Source organism: Tachyglossus aculeatus, chromosome 4, assembly GCF_015852505.1.
Source record: "Tachyglossus aculeatus isolate mTacAcu1 chromosome 4, mTacAcu1.pri, whole genome shotgun sequence".
In the NCBI taxonomy this organism is placed as follows: domain Eukaryota; kingdom Metazoa; phylum Chordata; class Mammalia; order Monotremata; family Tachyglossidae; genus Tachyglossus; species Tachyglossus aculeatus.
In genome coordinates, this window is record NC_052069.1 from 54,649,012 (window position 1) to 54,666,402 (window position 17,391).

Genomic DNA, 17,391 nt, shown 5'->3' on the forward strand with positions numbered 1-17,391 from the left:
GGACAAGATGACTGTTTATTGTTTTCTTGATCCCAAAGATGGAGAGTCCGTAACCCTTTTTAGAGAAGCAGCATGGCTTAGTGGAAGGAGCAAGGGCTTGGGAGTCAGAGGTCATGGGTTCTAATCCTGACTCCACCACTTGTCAGCTGTGTGACTTTGGGCAAGCCACTTCACTTCTCTGTGCCTCAGTTACCTCCTCTGTAAAATGGAAATTAAGACTGTGAGCCCCACCTGGGACAACCTGATTACCTTGTATCTACCCCAGCGCTTAGAACAGTGCTTGGTACATAGTAAGCGCTTACCAAATACCATCATCATTATTATTATTTGAGGGCTTTTTCCAGTGCTTTCTCACCCAGATAGTTAAAAAGTACATACTTTCTTAAAAAAATCAAAATCTCTCCTTTAATTTACGTCCATTTTCTCTTGATCAGCCTTCATTGGAGATGGTAAACAACTGATCAGCATCTACCCTAAAATATCCTTCATTAACTTTAGTGACAAAGTACTATCCTTGTTCTCCTCTTACTTTTTACCCCCTTCTCCACTTTGTTCTCTCCTGTTCTGTCTCTTATCCTTTTTACTATGGACGTTCATTCAATCAATCATTTATTAAGCATGTACTGTGTGCAGAGCACTGTACTAAGCACCTAGGAAAGTACAATATAACAATAAACAGTCCTTGCCCACAGTGAGCTCACAGTCTTAGAGGGACAGAGGGGAGACAGACATCAATACAAATAAACAGACATCAATTCAAATAAATACAATTGCAGATATATACATAAGTATTGTGGGGCTGTGAGGTGGGGGAAGAGCAAAGGGAGCAAGTCAGGGTGACGCAGAAGGGAGTGGGAGATGAGGAAAAGTGGGATTTAGTCTGGGAAGGCCTCTTAGGATGTCCCTCAAGGCTCTGTTTTGAGTCCTCTACTCTTCTCACATCACTCATTCTCTAGGGAATCTCATCAGCTTATATGGCTTTCCTACCATTTCTATGCAGATGACTCCCAAATCTATCTCTCTAGCACTGTCTTGTCAGACAGATCTGCACTGCCCCAACCCCTCCCACTTCCAGGACAACTCATTCATTCATTCATATTTACTGAGTGCCTACTGTGTGCAGAGCACTGTACTAAGCACTTGGGAAGTACAGATCAGCAACATATAGAGATGGTCACTACCCAACAACGGGCTCACAGTCTAAAAGACAGGCTCACACCTGCCAGCCCCTCAAGCTAAATGTTCCTAAAGCAGAACTCTTCCTCTTTCCCCCTAAACCCACTCCTTCCATTATCTTCCCACCTAAATCACCATCACCACCATCCTCCCCATCCCGCAAGCCCACAATCTCTACACTTTGCTATATTTCACATCTATCACATCCAATCTACTGCCAAATCCTTCCAGGTTTTCCTGCAGATCTCCCAGATTCACTCCCCATTCAGATCCCTCTGGAAAACCCTCATCATCTCTTCAGCCAACTCTAGCACTTGTAATGATAATAATAATAATAATAATGATGATGATGGCATTTCTTAAGCGCTTACTATGTGCCAAGCACTGTTCTAAGCGCTGGGGGAGATACAAAGTTATCAGGTTGTCCCAGGTGGGGCTCACAGTCTCAAACCCCATTTTACAGATGAGGTAACCGAGGCACAGAGAAGTTAAGTGACTTGCCCAAAGTCATATAGCTGACAAGTGGTGGAGCCAGGATTGGAACCCACAACCTCTGGCTCCCAAGCCTGTGCTCTTTCCAGTAAGGCACGCTGCTTCCACAACTTCTTATGAACTTCTTTATCCTCTCCTTAGCACTCGTGGATATATTCATTCAATTGTATTTATTGAGTGCTTACTGTGTGCAGAGCACTATACTAAACGCTTGGGAAGTACAAGTTGGCAGTATATAGAAACAGTCCCTACCCAACAATGGGCTCACAGTCTAGAAATGTTTGCTCAACTGACTTATTTTTGACCGCTCTAGTGATAAATATTTTTATGTTTGTTTTCCCACTAAGAGCAACACTGTTGTTTTCACCCTCATAATTTTGGGGTAAAGATGAGCAGCCATAGTTAGCCTATCCCACTCCTTGGAGTTGAAAGGGGTTCATGATGGAGTCAGGATGTCAGCTCCTCTTCTTTAGCCTGCCTGCAGGAGGATTATGTTTCTGAAGATGCCACCTTTCTGGTCCCTACGTGGCTGGGCACGAGTGGAGGCTACATATACAGTGCTCTGCACATAGTAAGTGCTCAATAAATACGATTGATGATATAGCATGGCCCTGGGAGTTAGACTGTCATGGGCTCTAATCCCGGCTCCACCACTTGTCTGTTGTGTGGCCTTTGGTGATCCACTTCACTTCTATGTGCCTCAGTTACCTCATCTGTAAAACTGGAATGAAGAATGTGAGCCCGTTTTGGGGTTAGGATTGTCTCTATTTGTTGCTGTATTGTACTTTCCAAGCACTTAGTACAATGCTGTGCACCCATGAGGGCTCAATAAATACGACTGAATGAATGACTTGGACTGTGTCCAACTGGATTTGCTTGTATCTACCCCAGTGCTTAGTACAGTGCCTGGCACATAGTAAGCGCTTAACAAATACCGTAATTATTATTCCTTATTGTTTATCAGCTACAGCTGGAACCAGTAGATCCTGGCTGAAAAGTAGCTTGCCACTTGAACAGTGGAGTATCTGCCTCCATGGCAGTGGCTTCAGAGCTCTAACCCCCATCCGATTCCATCCCACCTCCAGGAGAACCCCAGCCTTCCTAAGCTGATTGAATGGCAATGATAATGACAATAATAATAATTGTGGTATTTTTTAAACACCTACTATGTTCCAGGCACAGTACCAAGCTCAGGGGTAGATGTGAATTTATCAGGTTGGACACAGTTCCCGTCCCACATGGGGCTCACAATCCCATTCCCCATATATTACAGTTGAGGTAACTGAGGCTCAGGGAAGTGAAGTAACTTGCCCAAGGTCACACAGCAAACAACTGGCAGAGCCGGGATTAGAACTATGACCTTCTGACTAAAAGGCCTGTGCTCTGTCCACTGTGCCAGCTATTAGGGGGAGGGGGGTGTAGATGGTTCCCCTTTATGAGGTTTTAGGGGTAGGGATGAAAGGAACCACTCCCACCCAGTATCCAGTGGGGACTGGAAAGCTGTTAAGGAGAAGGAGCAGTACAAGTGCTGCATTTTGCTTCCCATTCCTTCATCCCCCTTTTCCTCCCTCTTCCCCCTCTCTTGTCCTTCCTTTTTTTATCCTTCATGCCCCTCTCTTTTTTGCTCTTGTCCTGACTTTCTCCCTCCCATACCCCTCAAAACTCTACCCCCTGTTTGCTCCTATACTCAAATGAAAAGTTGGCAATCTGGATCCCTAAGCATTGTGGTTCATGGAGAGAAATGAAATGAAATAATAAATGCTAGTCCAAGTACTTAGTTTATCTTGACTACTATGTCAGCCTCCTCACAGTTCTCCCTGCTTCTAGTCTCTCGCAACTCCAGACCATATCACTGTGCTGCCAGGATCATTTTTCTGAAAAAACTTTCAGTCCAAATCTCTCCAATAATAACAGTAATAATAATGGTATTTGTTAAGCGCTTACTATGTGCCACGCACTGTTCTAAGCCCTGGGGTAGATACAAGGTAATCAGGTTGTCCCACGTGGGGCTCGCAGTCTTAGTCCCCATTTTACAGATGAGGTAACTGAGGCAAGAGAAGTTAAGTGGCTTGCCTAAGGTCACACAGCAGACAAGTGGCAGAACAGGGATTAGAACCCCTTTCCTCTGACTCCCAAATTCGTTCTCTTTCCACTAAGCCACACTGCTTCTCCAATCTTCAAAGGCCTCCAATGGTTGCCCATCCATCTCCACATCAAGCAGGAACTCCTTACCTTTGGCTGTGAGGTACTCATCATCATCATCATCATCATCAATAGTATTTATTGAGCACTTACTGTGTGCAGAGCACTGTACTAAGCGCTTGGGAAGTACAAGCTGGCAACATATAGAGACAGTCCCTACCCAACAGTGGGCTCACAGTCTAAAAGGGGGAGACAGAGAACAAAACCAAACATACTAACAGAATAAAATAAATAGAATAGATATGTACAAGTAAAATAAATAAATAAATAGAGTAATAAATATGTACAAACATATATACAGGTATATACATATATACTCAATAAACTCTCCCCTTCCTAGTTTACCTCACTTAATCTACTACGACCCAGCCTGCACACTTCATTCCTCTAATGCCAACCAGCTTGATCTCAGCCGCTTCACCCACGTCCTCCCTTTAACCTGGGATTCCTTCCCCCAGATATCCAACGAACCACCACTCTTCCCATTTTCGAAGCCTTATTAAAATCACATCTCCTCCGAAGAGCCTTCTCTGACTAACCCCTCAATATGCTTGTCGTATTGAGAAGCAGCTTGGCTCAGTGGGAAAAGCCCGGGCTTTGGAGTCAGAGGTCGTGTGTTCAAATCCCCGGCTCCGCCAATTGTCAGCTGTGTGACTTTGGGCAAGTCACTTCTTCTCTGGGCCTCAGTTACCTCATCTGTAAAATGGGGATGAAGACTGTGAGCCCCCCGTGGGACAAGCTGATCACCTTGTAACCTCCCCAGTGCTTAGAACAGTGTTTTGCACATTGTAAGTGCTTAATAAATGCTATTATTATTCCCTACCTGTTCGCTCTCCCTTCTGAGACGCCCATATGGTTGGGTCTGTACCCCTTAAGCACTTCAATCTGCACACAGTAAGCGCTCAATAAATACGATTGATTGATTCAATCCTCTCCCTAATCTAGCCCCACATCACTTCAAGGCAATTTGATTCTTTGATAGCCACCCCACAACACTTATTTACCTATCCTTATTCTCTGCTCTTTCCCTGATCTGTAATTTACTTTAAGGTCTGTCTCCCTCCCTAGACTGTAAGCTCTCTGTGGGCAGGAGGGCAGTGCTCAGTTCACTGCTCTGCACATAGTAAGCACTCAATAAATACCATTGATTTGATAAATGTCTTGCTCCAATTAAAAGCTCTCATTTCCTCCAATAAATAGTCCAAGCCACTTGAGACTGTATCTTGCCCCTATTGATTTTTAGCAGAAAAGGTGCTGTAACTTTCCTTATGTCCAGATGTTATTTCATTGCAGAACTCTTCACTAAGTCAAAAGGACTCCAGCTATAAGATGAAAATCGAGACAGTTTGGATTGCACCTTCTGGAACTGGAAATGTGCAGTTCATGTATGTTGTTGGGGTGTTTTCGGTATTATGTTACAATGGTGTGAATGTTGGATTGAATAAAGAAATGTACTTTAATTTTGAGATCAAATTCATTGAAAATCTGTCAGCACAGTTATGTTGCATTATTGCAATTTTCTACCCAAGCAAAAGGATAATTTCTTTGATTTTTAAATGACGGACTGAAAAATAAATAGAGATGATTAATATTGACTTTGGTGAAGAACACACTTTGGGAGGAGAACGTATCTTAGAGAAGCAGAGTGGAAAGAGCACAGGCTTGGGAGTCAGAGAAGCTGGGTTCTAATCCTGGCTCTGCCACTTGTCTGCTGTGTGACCTTGGGCGGGCCACTTAACTTCTCTGTGCCTCAGTTACCTCATCTGTAAAATGGGGATTAAGACTGTGAGCCCCAAGTGGGACAACCGGATTACCTTGTCTCTACCCCAGCGCTGAGAACAGTGCTTGACAAATAGTAAGTGCTTAACAAAAACCATAATAATTATTATTATTATTAGGACCTTAAGTTCTCACTACTGTTGGCCACAACAACAGCAAGGAACAGTCCTGAACCTTCACAGAACTATTATTCATCTGGCAAAACAAATGTCTTGTCATTTCTTACCTCTTACTATTTTAAGGAGCTTCTAAAATATTAAAATTGAAGATATTTATGACCTTGTTCTTGTTTTCCTGACAGAGCAGCTGTTCAGCGTTTCTATTTATTCTGGGTTGGAGCCAAAAGTATAACCCTTCAGGCTTTACAGAAATCACCTGAGGTGAGACGTTTGAGTTGAGTAAGATTGTGAAATACAGTGCATCTTTCCGTAACTTAATCGTTTTGGAATTTTTGTTACGTTTGAATATTGGTAAGGAATTTTTTAGCCACGTGTTTGGGTGCGTACATTAGCTTACTTGTGGAACTTTCTGATAGACATCGACCATGGAATTGTAAATTGCTCTAAATAGAATTGATGTGTAATGAGATACATATGCATGTGACAGGGGAAGGAAGGACAGGATTTGCAGGAATGGAGGGAAAAATTAGAGATAAAGTGAGGCAGAGACAGAAAGAAAGGGAGGTCCTGCATGAGCTCAAGCCTGGATTGTTGGTCAAAATTGTGCTATCCAGCAGAAAGGTGATCCACGCTCAGGTGAACCTTGGGTCCTGATAAATTGCCTCTTGCCTCTTCTAGTTTACTCATTTTAGGGTCCTTGGTCCTCCCCCAGGGAACTACCACAGAAGCAGCATGGCTCAGTGGAAAGAGCACGGGCTTTGGAGTCAGAGGTCATGGGTTCAAACCCCGGCTCCGCTACATGTCTGCTGTGTGACCTTGGGCGAGTCACTTAACTTCTCTGGGCCTCAGTTCCCTCATCTGTCAAATGGGGATGAAGACTGTGAGCCCCCTGTGGGACAACCTGATCACCTTGTATCCCCCCCAGCACTTAGAACAGTGCTTTGCACATAGTGCTTAACAAATGTCATCATTATTAAGCGCTTAGTACAGTGCTCTGTACACTGTAAGTGCTCAATAAATACGATGAATGAACTACCACTGTGCAGTTGCAGTGTGGTAACCTAGAACCTAGACTATATATATATATATATATATACACAGACATACGTATACCTTATGTTTGTGTAAGGAAAGACCTTCCTGAATTGGGCATGGCCAAAAGAAAATTAAAGGCCAAATCTTTGAGCTCTCTACTAGCTGGGAAAGTCAGAGTCCAGCTGGATCTAAGTCCAGGGGTCAGCTCACTCAATGAAGCTGACAAGCCTCACTGTGGAGTCAAACCCGCACCAATAGGTACAGGACTTCTAGACTGTGAGCCCACTGTTGGGTAGGGACTGTCTCTATATGTTGCCAGCTTGTACTTCCCAAGCGCTTAGTACAGTGCTCTGCACACAGTAAGCGCTCAATTAATATGATTGATTGATGAATTCCCAGACTGAGCCCCCTTTTTCCTCTCCTCCTTCCCATCCCCCCCGCCCTACCTCCTTCCCCTCCCCTCAGCACCTGTATATATGTTCGTACAGATTTACTACTCTATTTTACTTGTATATATTTACTATTCTATTTATTTTGTTAATGATGTGCATGTAGCTTTATTTGTATTTATTCTGATGACTTGACACCTGTCCACATGTTTTGTTTTTGTTGTCTGTCTCCCCCTCTGGACTGTGAACCTGTTGTTGGGTAGAGACCATCTCTATATGTTGCCGACTTGTACTTCCCAAGCATTTAGTACAGTGCTCTGCACACAGTAAGCGCTCAAGAAATATGATTGATTGAATGAATGAATGAATGAATTCCAGTCTCTAGGTAAAAGTTATAGGCAAGTTCCAGCCCACTGCCACAGCCGTGGCCTGTGGCAACAATGTAAATAGCATGTACTATCAATCAATCAATCAATCAATCGTATTTATTGAGCGCTTACTGTGTGCAGAGCACTGTACTAAGCGCTTGGGAAGTACAAGTTGGCAACATATAGAGACAGTCCCTACCCAACAGTGGGCTAGAAATTTGTGATTCTTCCTTGCTTCCTGGACTCCGGTTGGAGGCGTAAAAACCAAGAAAACACCAGCTGGAGTGGTTATGGTGGCAATGGGTAGAATTTCTATTATTGTTATTATCATTTTTACATTTGTTAAGCCCTTAATATATGTCAAGCACTCTTTTAAGCACTAGAGAAGATGCAAGTTAATCAGGTTGGACACAGTCCCTGTCCCGCATGGGGCTCACAGCCTATTCTTACTGATGACCCATTGCGATTGGACTCCCTGAAGTCCTCACATCTGCTAAATAAATGAAAGAAGTGGAGCATCCTCATAGACAAAGGCAATGAGAATATAAACTTCAGTCACTGCTGCCACCGCTGCCACCATAGTGCCGCTGCCGGGGTCTTATTCTAGGTATGGCGGTAATGAGTCCATTGTATTTATTGAGCACTTACTTTGTGCACAGCACTGTATTAAGTGCTTGGGAGGGTACAATATAGCAGAGTTGGTAGGCAGGTTCTCTGCCCACAAGACGTTTACAGTCTAGAGGGTGATTGCTTTACAAGGTAGAGGGTGATATATTTGAAACTGTTGAGAGACCTCACAATAAATGGAGCTACTGAATAGTAGCACTGCCTTAAGGAAAGAGTTGCTACAGAAAGAAGCACAGCTTCGGAAGTCCTGCAAACATAAAGAAACAGCCAACATTGTTAATGTTAGTCCTAAGAAGGGCCAAGTCAGCAGCTAGAATATTTTGAGAAGCTCAAGATGCAGAAAACTGTCATTTCTGAACAATATATCAACCCAGTGAATTGCTGAAGCATGGATTGATGATTCAGAAAGTGTGAATACATTTTAGAACCATTTTGGGACAAAGCTGTTGTTTGACTCGGGGGGAAAAAGGTTGTAACACACCCTTGATTGCATAATATAGATTAGACTTGATTATTGTATAAACTAAATAGGGAAACCAGTGAAGGTTTTGAAAAATGGGACCTAGTATGAGTGGGAAATCTATGCTAAATCAATCAATGAATGGTATTTAATGAGTGCTTTCTGTGTGCAGAATACTGTACCAAGTGCTCAGGAGGGAACTAAGTGGTTGGGAAGTAGTTTGGCCTATGAAAGAGCATGGTCCTGGTCTACCACTGGTCTGCTGTGTGACCTTGGGCAAGTCAGTTAACTTCTCTGTGCCTCAATTTCCTCATCTGAAAAATGGGGATTAAATCCTTCCCCCCCCCCTATTTAGACTATGAGCTCCATGTGAGACACGGATCGTGTCCAACCTGATTATCTTGTGCTTGACACATAGTAATCACTTAACAAGTATCATAAATGTTATTATTATTACACTACAATTGAGTTGGTAGACATGTCCCCTGCCCTCCAGAAGCCTACCGTCTAGAGGGGGAGACAGACGTTAAGATTGATTATAGTTATGTGCATAACTGCTGGAGTGGGGTGAATATCATGTTTAAAGGACACAGATCCAAGTGCATAGGTGACATAGAGAGAAGAGGGAGTAGGGGAAATGAGGGCTTAGTTGGGGAAGGCCTCTTGCGAGTGATGTGATTATAATAAGGATTTGGAAGTAGGGAAGGTGGTAGTGTGTCATATATAAAGTGGGAGGGAGTTCCAGGCCAGAGGAAGGCTACGGGCCTTTGTAGGCTTAATGTAACAATAAACGGTAGCTATAAAGTTGCTAAGAAAATATCATGGTGTATGTTTTCTAATAGACTTAACGTGCAATTTTGTTAGATTCCATTCCAGAACCAGACCCGAGAAGATGACCGGGCCGTATCGGTAGGTAAAGCTTGTCATGAGCCTGTCTCTAAGACCCCTCCCCTCCTGGCCTCCCCCAGGCTGCTAAGGATGCACCTCCCCCTGTCTTCAGGCACCCACTTTTGTGAGTCCATTTACCCTCAAGCAGCGTGTCTCAGTGGAAAGAGCACGGACTTTGGAGTCAGAGGTCATGGGTTCGAATCCTGCTCCGCCACATGTCTGCTGTGTGACCTTGGGCAAGTCACTTAACTTCTCTGAGCCTCAGTTACCTCATCTGTAAAGTGGGGATTAAGACTGTGAACCCCACATGGGACAACCTGATCCCTTTCTATCCCCCCCAGCGCTTAGAACAGTGCTTTGCACATAGTAAGCGCTTAACAAATGCCAACATTATTATTATTATTATTATTATTACCCTCCACTGCAAACCTCAGTCTACAAGCCTGATACTGGGGCCCATCCCCCCTTCTGACAGGAAATGACAAGTTCAAAGTGAAACCAAACCACCACTGTATACAGCGGCAAGTTTATTCAATTCCTAGTCTAGTGAAGGGGTAAATGCATATGCGCGTGCACACACAGTTGTACTCACATCCATATACACACCCATTAGCTACCCTTCCGACTGTTTTCCCCGAGTTGGTGCAGGTGGTCAGATGTCAGAGGAGTTGGAGGAGACCAGCTGCCTGCTGCTTGGCTGCTGTCCCCGTGCAAGTCTTAAATGATTCTCGGCGGCCGTAATATAGGTATCTAGCATGTGTCTCAGGTGGTCTTTATGGCCGCACGGAGTCCAGTTCTTTCCCCCTTTTTATTTCGGGGGGGTCACAGCGGGTCCCGATTCTCTGCTTCGATTGCGTGCTGTCTCAAGCCCATTGCCAGGTAAAGCCAGGGGGACGGCTCTCCTTCCCCTCGGGCCCACCCCGCGGCCCGTCGTGCAAGATAACCTATCTGGTGGACACCTCCGGCCGTCTTCCTTCGGCCTGTTAGCAAGGCAGTTCAGTTCCTCCTCAGATTCCTCTTTTGATGCTGTTGTTCACGAGGTCAAAGAAAAGTTTCTTATAAAACACGAGAAGCAGTGTGGCTTAGCGGCAAGAGCACTGGCTTGGGAATCAGAGGTCGTGAGTTCTAACCCTAGCTCCGCCACTTGTCAGCTCTGTGACTTTGGGCAAGTTACTTAGCTTCTCTGTGCCTGTCACCTCATCTGTAAAATGGGGATTAAGACTGTGAGCCCCACACGAGACAACCTGCTTACCTTGTGCTTAGGACAGTGCTAGGCACATAGCGCTTTACAAACACCCTAATTATTATTATTATAAAATGGCTTCTGTGTTACAAGATGGATTCACCCTTGCTCACCACAAAACCAACCCTGAAAATCCCGCCCCTCATTTCATTCCCCTTCCCTGTTCCCAGAGACTTTTCTGCCTTCATGCCCCTTTCCTTATCGATTCGTCTTGTATGCTTCAAGAGTATTTTGAACTTTGCTCATAGCACAGTTGTTGTTACTTCCACAGCTAGCTCCACTGCATCCCCTTCCCCTCCCCACCGCCCTGTATGTGCCAGGAAGGGGAGGGGAGAGGGGGCAGCATGATGGATGGCACTGGCTGGGAGTCACACCCGCAGCCAAAGCTTTGGTAGCTCATTGTAACTCTATTTCCATTCCCATGGTTGGTGGGACCCCCAAGTGAGAGCAATGAGGCCGTGCCAGGTGAGACACAGTCACAGCACCAGGACGCTGTTTGACACAGGGACTGGGGGAAATATGCTTGATCTGGCCATGCTTGCGGATGTTTTTCAGCACTGCCAGAGGCCTGCGTGACTTGTGGCATTGACACGCTTGGCTTTAGGTGGGTTGCGGTAGCAATGCTACATCCATATCTAATAGTGGCTGTGCACATATTACCAAATTAATATCAATCAATCGATAATAATAATAATAATTGGCATTTGTTAAGCGCTTACTATGTGCAAAGCACTGTTCTAAGCGCTGGGGAGGATGCAGGGTGATCAGGTTGCCCCACGTGGGGCTCACAGTCTTCATCCCCATTTTACAGATGAGAGACCTGAGGCTCAGAGAAGTTAAGTGACTTGCCCAAGATCACACCGCAGACATGTGGCGGAGCCGGGATTCGAACCCATGACCTCTGACTCCAAAGCCCGGGCTCTTTCCACTGAGCCACGCTGCTTCTGAGTGCTTACTGTGTGCCAAGCATTATACTGGGCATTTGGGAGTATACAGCTTCATGAGCCCACTATTGGGTAGGGATTGTCTCTATATGTTGCCAACTTGTACTTCCCAAGCGCTTAGTATAGTGCTCCGCACACAGTAAGCGCTCAATAAATACGATTGATTGATTAGAGTTGGTTGGTAGAACCCCCACCCTCAAAAGAGCTTACAGTTTGATTTCCTACTACTACTACTAATAATAATGGTATTTGTTAAGCGCCTACTATGTGCCAAGCACTGCTACTTGAGAAGCAGCATGGCTCAGTGGAAGGAACCTGGGTTTGGGAGTCAGAGGTCATGGGTTCTAATCCCAGCTCCACCACTTGTCTGCTGGGTGACTTTGGGCAAGTCACTTCACTGCTCTGGGCCTCAGTTACCACATCCATAAAATGGGGATTAAGACTGTGAATCCCACATGGGACAACCTAATCCTCCTCGACCTCTCAGCTGCCTTTGACACTGTGGACCACCCCCTTCTCCTCCACACGTTATCTGACCTTGGCTTCACAGACTCCGTCCTCTCCTGGTTCTCCTCTTATCTCTCCGGTCGTTCTTTCTCAGTCTCTTTTGCAGGCTCCTCCTCCCCCTCCCATCTTCTTACTGTGGGGGTTCCCCAAGGTTCAGCGCTTGGTCCCCTTCTGTTCTCAATCTACACTCACTCCCTTGGTGACCTCATTCGCTCCCACGGCTTCAACTATCATCTCTACGCTGATGACACCCAGATCTACATCTCTGCCCCTGCTCTCTCCCCCTCCCTCCAGGCTCGCATCTCCTCCTGCCTTCAGGACATCTCCATCTGGATGTCCGCCCGCCACCTAAAGCTCAACATGTCGAAGACTGAGCTCCTTGTCTTCCCTCCCAAACCTTGTCCTCTCCCTGACTTTCCCATCTCTGTTGACGGCACTACCATCCTTCCCGTCTCACAAGCCCGCAACCTTGGTGTCATCCTCGACTCCGCTCTCTCATTCACCCCTCACATCCAAGCCGTCACCAAAACCTGCCGGTCTCAGCTCCGCAACATTGCCAAGATCCGCCCTTTCCTCTCCATCCAAACTGCTACCCTGCTCATTCAAGCTCTCATCCCATCCCGTCTGGACTACTGCACTAGCCTTCTCTCTGATCTCCCATCCTCGTGTCTCTCTCCACTTCAATCCATACTTCATGCTGCTGCCCGGATTATCTTTGTCCAGAAACGCTCTGGACATATTACTCCCCTCCTCAAAAACCTCCAATGGCTACCGATCAATCTGCGCATCAGGCAGAAACTCCTCACCCTGGGCTTCAAGGCTGTCCATCACCTCGCCCCCCTCCTACCTCACCTCCCTTCTCTCCTTCTACTGCCCAGCCCGCACCCTCCGCTCCTCCACCACTAATCTCCTCACTGTACCTCGCTCTCGCCTGTCCCGCCATCGGCCCCCGGCCCACGTCATCCCCCGGGCCTGGAATGCCCTCCCTCTGCCCATCCGCCAACCTAGCTCTCTTCCTCCCTTCAAGGCCCTGCTGAGAGCTCACCTCCTCCAGGAGGCCTTCCCAGACTGAGCCCCTTCTTTCCTCTCCCCCTCGTCCCCCTCTCCATCTCCCCGTCTTACCTCCTTCCCTTCCCCACAGCACCTGTATATATGTATATATGGTTGTACATATTTATTACTCTGTTTGTTTATTTATTTATTTATTTTACTTGTACATTTCTATCCTACTTATTTTATTTTGTTAGTATGTTTGGTTCTGTACTCCGTCTCCCCCTTTTAGACTGTGAGCCCACTGTTGGGTAGGGACTGTCTCTATGTGATGCCAATTTGTACTTCCCAAGCGCTTAGTACAGTGCTCTGCACATAGTAAGCGCTCAATAAATACGATTGATTGATTGATTGATTGACAACCTGATCACCTTGTGTCCCCCCAGCGCTTAGAACAGTACTTTGCACATAGTAAGCGCTTAACAAATACCATCATTATTTTACTACAACCCAGTGCACTTACTTTACTCCTGTAATGCCAACCTACTCACAGGACCTTGATCTCATCTATCTCACCACCGACCCGTCACCCACATCCTGCCTCTGGCCTGAAACCCCCTCTCCGCCTGGGACTCCTCCATGAGGCCTTCCCCTACTAAGCCCTCATTTCCCCTACTTCCTTTCTCTACTGCATCAGATCTGTACCCTTTATTCACCTCACCCCCAGCCCCACAGCACTTATGTACACAGTTGTAATTTATTTTGTCTGTCTCCCCTTCTAGTCTAGACTAATTTAGGAAATGAGTGGGATCAACATTTTATTTACAGAACATGCTTGTGATGAACTCCAGCGGCTGTGGCAAAAGCAAATTCTGTTTCAGCAATCCCAGTGGCTGTGGCCCCGAAGATCCAAATTGTTTGTTCATGTCTTCTGAAGCACTGAGTGGCAACCGTTTGAAGTTTGAAATGAGTGGCTTGTCCCAAGGCTATGTTTCCATCGGGTTTTCGGATGACGTTATAATGGTAAGGGAGCTAGCGAAGGTATTGGCACGTGGGAAAGATCAGAAAAAGAGTATTTTAGATGGAAAGAGTAGAAATATGGCACATTTGGATGGTGGAAAATATGTAAATTCCTATTAAAGGAATTGATTAGGTTAAGCACCTCTGTTCTGAAACACATGATAAAAATTACTTTGGTAGAGAGTAGATCTAAAAAAGATGTCCACTGTTATTTTCATTTTTTGAATCGATTAGCATATTTATGATTTGACTCAAAACAAAATGTATTCTTTAACTTTATTTAGATTTTGCATGGCCAAGTGTTCAAATGTCTGTCTTTTCTCCCTCTTTGGGTTAAATGTAGTTGTATCGCTCACTTGTTCCTGCAAGATATAGAGAAAATAATTCAATTAAGAACCAGTTGCAGCTATACACTCAGTTTCTTGGGGGGTTTACATTCTCGGCAAACCTGACTAGAGAAAACCTGCAATACATTTTATGCTCACCTTAACCAATATGGTGCACGTAGACATAGCCGTTTCTTTCAACAGTGCATCCCGTTCTAACCAGATAGCCCCATATTGTTAAAACAGCATTGCCTAATTCTCTAATAGTGTTCTACCCCACATTTCAAATTTTCAGATATGATAAATAAAAACATGAAGACTTGATATTTCTAAGTGTAACCATATTCCCTTCAGTTATTTCATCGCGTCTTAGGTTTAATTCAGGAGACCTGAAATCTAGTCCCGATTGTGACTGTAACTTAGTAACAAGCAAACTCTGTACAGGCACCTTAAAATGTACTACACCCTTACCTTGCCTAATTGTTCTTTCTACTCTGTGCCCCTGTGGCAACATGACAGGCAGGGACAAAAGAATGCAGGCTACTGCGCTGTTATTATTCTTCTGCCCATGTTCTTGGTCCTGAGGAATCAAGACCAAGTCTAATCTGATATTCCTGACAGAAAATCCCACCACTCTCAGGAACTGTTTAATGATGACCCTGTTAAGAGCCACTTGTCAGATATCGGAAGGACTGATCGTGCAGTTGCAGACTGTACATTACAGTGGTTTTTTGAGTATACTTGAGGTTGCTCAGAGATGCAAATGTTAAGAGTGTGCTGAGTTTTAAGTCCTAGTTGTTGCACAATTTCTATGCCCTTTTGGATTTACGTTTTACTTGTACATATCTATTCTATTTATTTTATTTTGTTAATATGTTTTGTTTTGTTCTCTGTCTCCCCCTTCTAGACTGTGAGCCCACTGTTGGATAGGGACCATCGCTATATGTTGCCAACTTGTACTTCCCAAGTGCTTAGTACAGTGCTCTGCACACAGTAAGCGCTCAATAAATATGATTGATTGATTGGTCAAATGTAAAAAAGGTCAACTTGTTTAGTATTGACACCTGTAATTCTTGAATTCCAGGCCTATGATGATGTGTATAGTTGCGTAAGAAATGGGACTGGGCAAATTGAAGTTCAACATGCCTTCACAACTGGACGAACGTCTCCCACCATTAAACCCCTGGTAATTACTTTTCTGTTCTGTGTTCTTACCTTGTATAACCTTGTAACAGATTTATTAGCATGCTATGGTTGAACTGTAGAGTTCATTGGGCAAAGCTCATGGTAAGTCATGAAAGTAATAATTGTAGAGCTTCCTAACCTTAGAAGCTAAACATTCCTTTTTGTATAAACAGGAGGATGAGACTGCCCTGTCATATGTTATTTAGCAAAAGTAGTTTTTAACCATTATCTGAAGTTGTCTAAAAGCAGCAGTACGGTATAGTTGTTGGGAAATGACTGAGAGAGTAGAAACAAACTACCCTTAGCTTGTATTGCAAAACACATTTCATTACTCTATGTTTGAGAAACTAAAACACCACAGAACACCAAGATATTTTGATGCACTGCCCTGTGATGTGGTAATTAGGTAGTGGGATTTAAGATATCAATTCAGTAACATTTTGCTCAAATTATTTTTGTAAGTGATAATTAAGCTGCTTCCTTGATTAAATATGACCAAAGCCAACGATTTAAGACACATGACTACAGCCCAACATTTGCAGAAATCAATGCTAAGCAGCTTGGCTCAGTGGAAAGAACCCGGGCTTGGGAGCCAGAGGATGTGGGTTCTAATTCCGGCTCCACCACCTGTCTGCTGTGTGACCTTGGGCAAACCACTTAACTTCTCTGTGCCTCAAAATGGGGATGAAGACTGTGAGCCCCATGTGGAACGACCTGATTACCGTCTATCTACCCCAGAGCTTAGAACGGTGCTTGGCACATAATAAGCGCTTAACAAACACCATAATTATTAATAAGTACCATAATGACTGTTAGAGGTCATTTTAATGACCAAATATCAAGTTTAGAAACTGAGCCTTAGGAATGCCGCTTTGTCTTCTTCATCTGAAAGCGTATGACTAAAATTCCATGATGCAGTTCAGGGCTGGCCAAGCTGGGTCTCACAAGCCACAAGCGGCTCTTCCCTACGTGTGCAGTTTTTGTACACGTGCTTTATTTGCTATGGGGGTAGCGGGCTGCCGTGTGCCACTGCTTCAGTCATCCCAAGCAACAAGGGTGGTGACACTCCCACCCAGGGGGGCCCCAAGACAGGGTACAGTGGTCAGCCCCACTGTCAGCTCTCCGACCTGTCCCCACCTGTTTCTTTCTCGCCGTCATGCTCGCCTTCCCCTTCCCCCTTGGGAACACCTCTTCCCTGCCACTTCTGCCACCTCCACCCCCAAGAATGCCCTCGGCTCTCAACCACGTTGTTTTTCATTTGCGGCTCTTCAGTTCGAGAGGCTTGGGCACCCCCGGTACATTGCAGTCGCTTTTTGGAGAGCACTCGAGGCCTCTCAAACTTGATTTGGGGAACGGCCAGGAGCAGTCGAAGCAAAACTTTAGAATTTTGTTTTCGAATTCCTCTTCCCTGCCCTGATCATGTGGTCTGGGGTAAATTGTTAAACTCTCTGAGCCCTAGGCCATATTAATGATCCTTTATCTATCTTATTTCACAAGGGTATTGATGTGAGAATCAATTTAAATTAATGCTGGTGGGGGATTTTTGAGATTTTCCTTGGAAAAAGACAATTTTTTTTTAATGGCATTTATTAAGCGCTTACTATGTGCAAAGCACTGTTCTAGGCGCTGGGGAGGTTACAA

The 17,391-nt window shown here is 44.9% G+C and overlaps 1 protein-coding gene across 2 annotated transcripts in view; it reads left to right on the forward strand.

The window, feature by feature from the left end:
- LOC119926961 (putative ferric-chelate reductase 1) overlaps positions 1-17,391 on the forward strand; it is a 59,911-nt gene that overhangs the window by 6,395 nt on the left and 36,125 nt on the right. For both annotated transcript variants that reach the window (XM_038745442.1, XM_038745443.1), the window contains exons 4-8: positions 5,164-5,255; positions 5,951-6,029; positions 9,512-9,556; positions 14,048-14,242; positions 15,650-15,751. In XM_038745442.1, the coding sequence (XP_038601370.1) occupies positions 5,164-5,255; positions 5,951-6,029; positions 9,512-9,556; positions 14,048-14,242; positions 15,650-15,751 (513 nt within the window). The remainder of the gene's footprint in view (positions 1-5,163; positions 5,256-5,950; positions 6,030-9,511; positions 9,557-14,047; positions 14,243-15,649; positions 15,752-17,391) is intronic.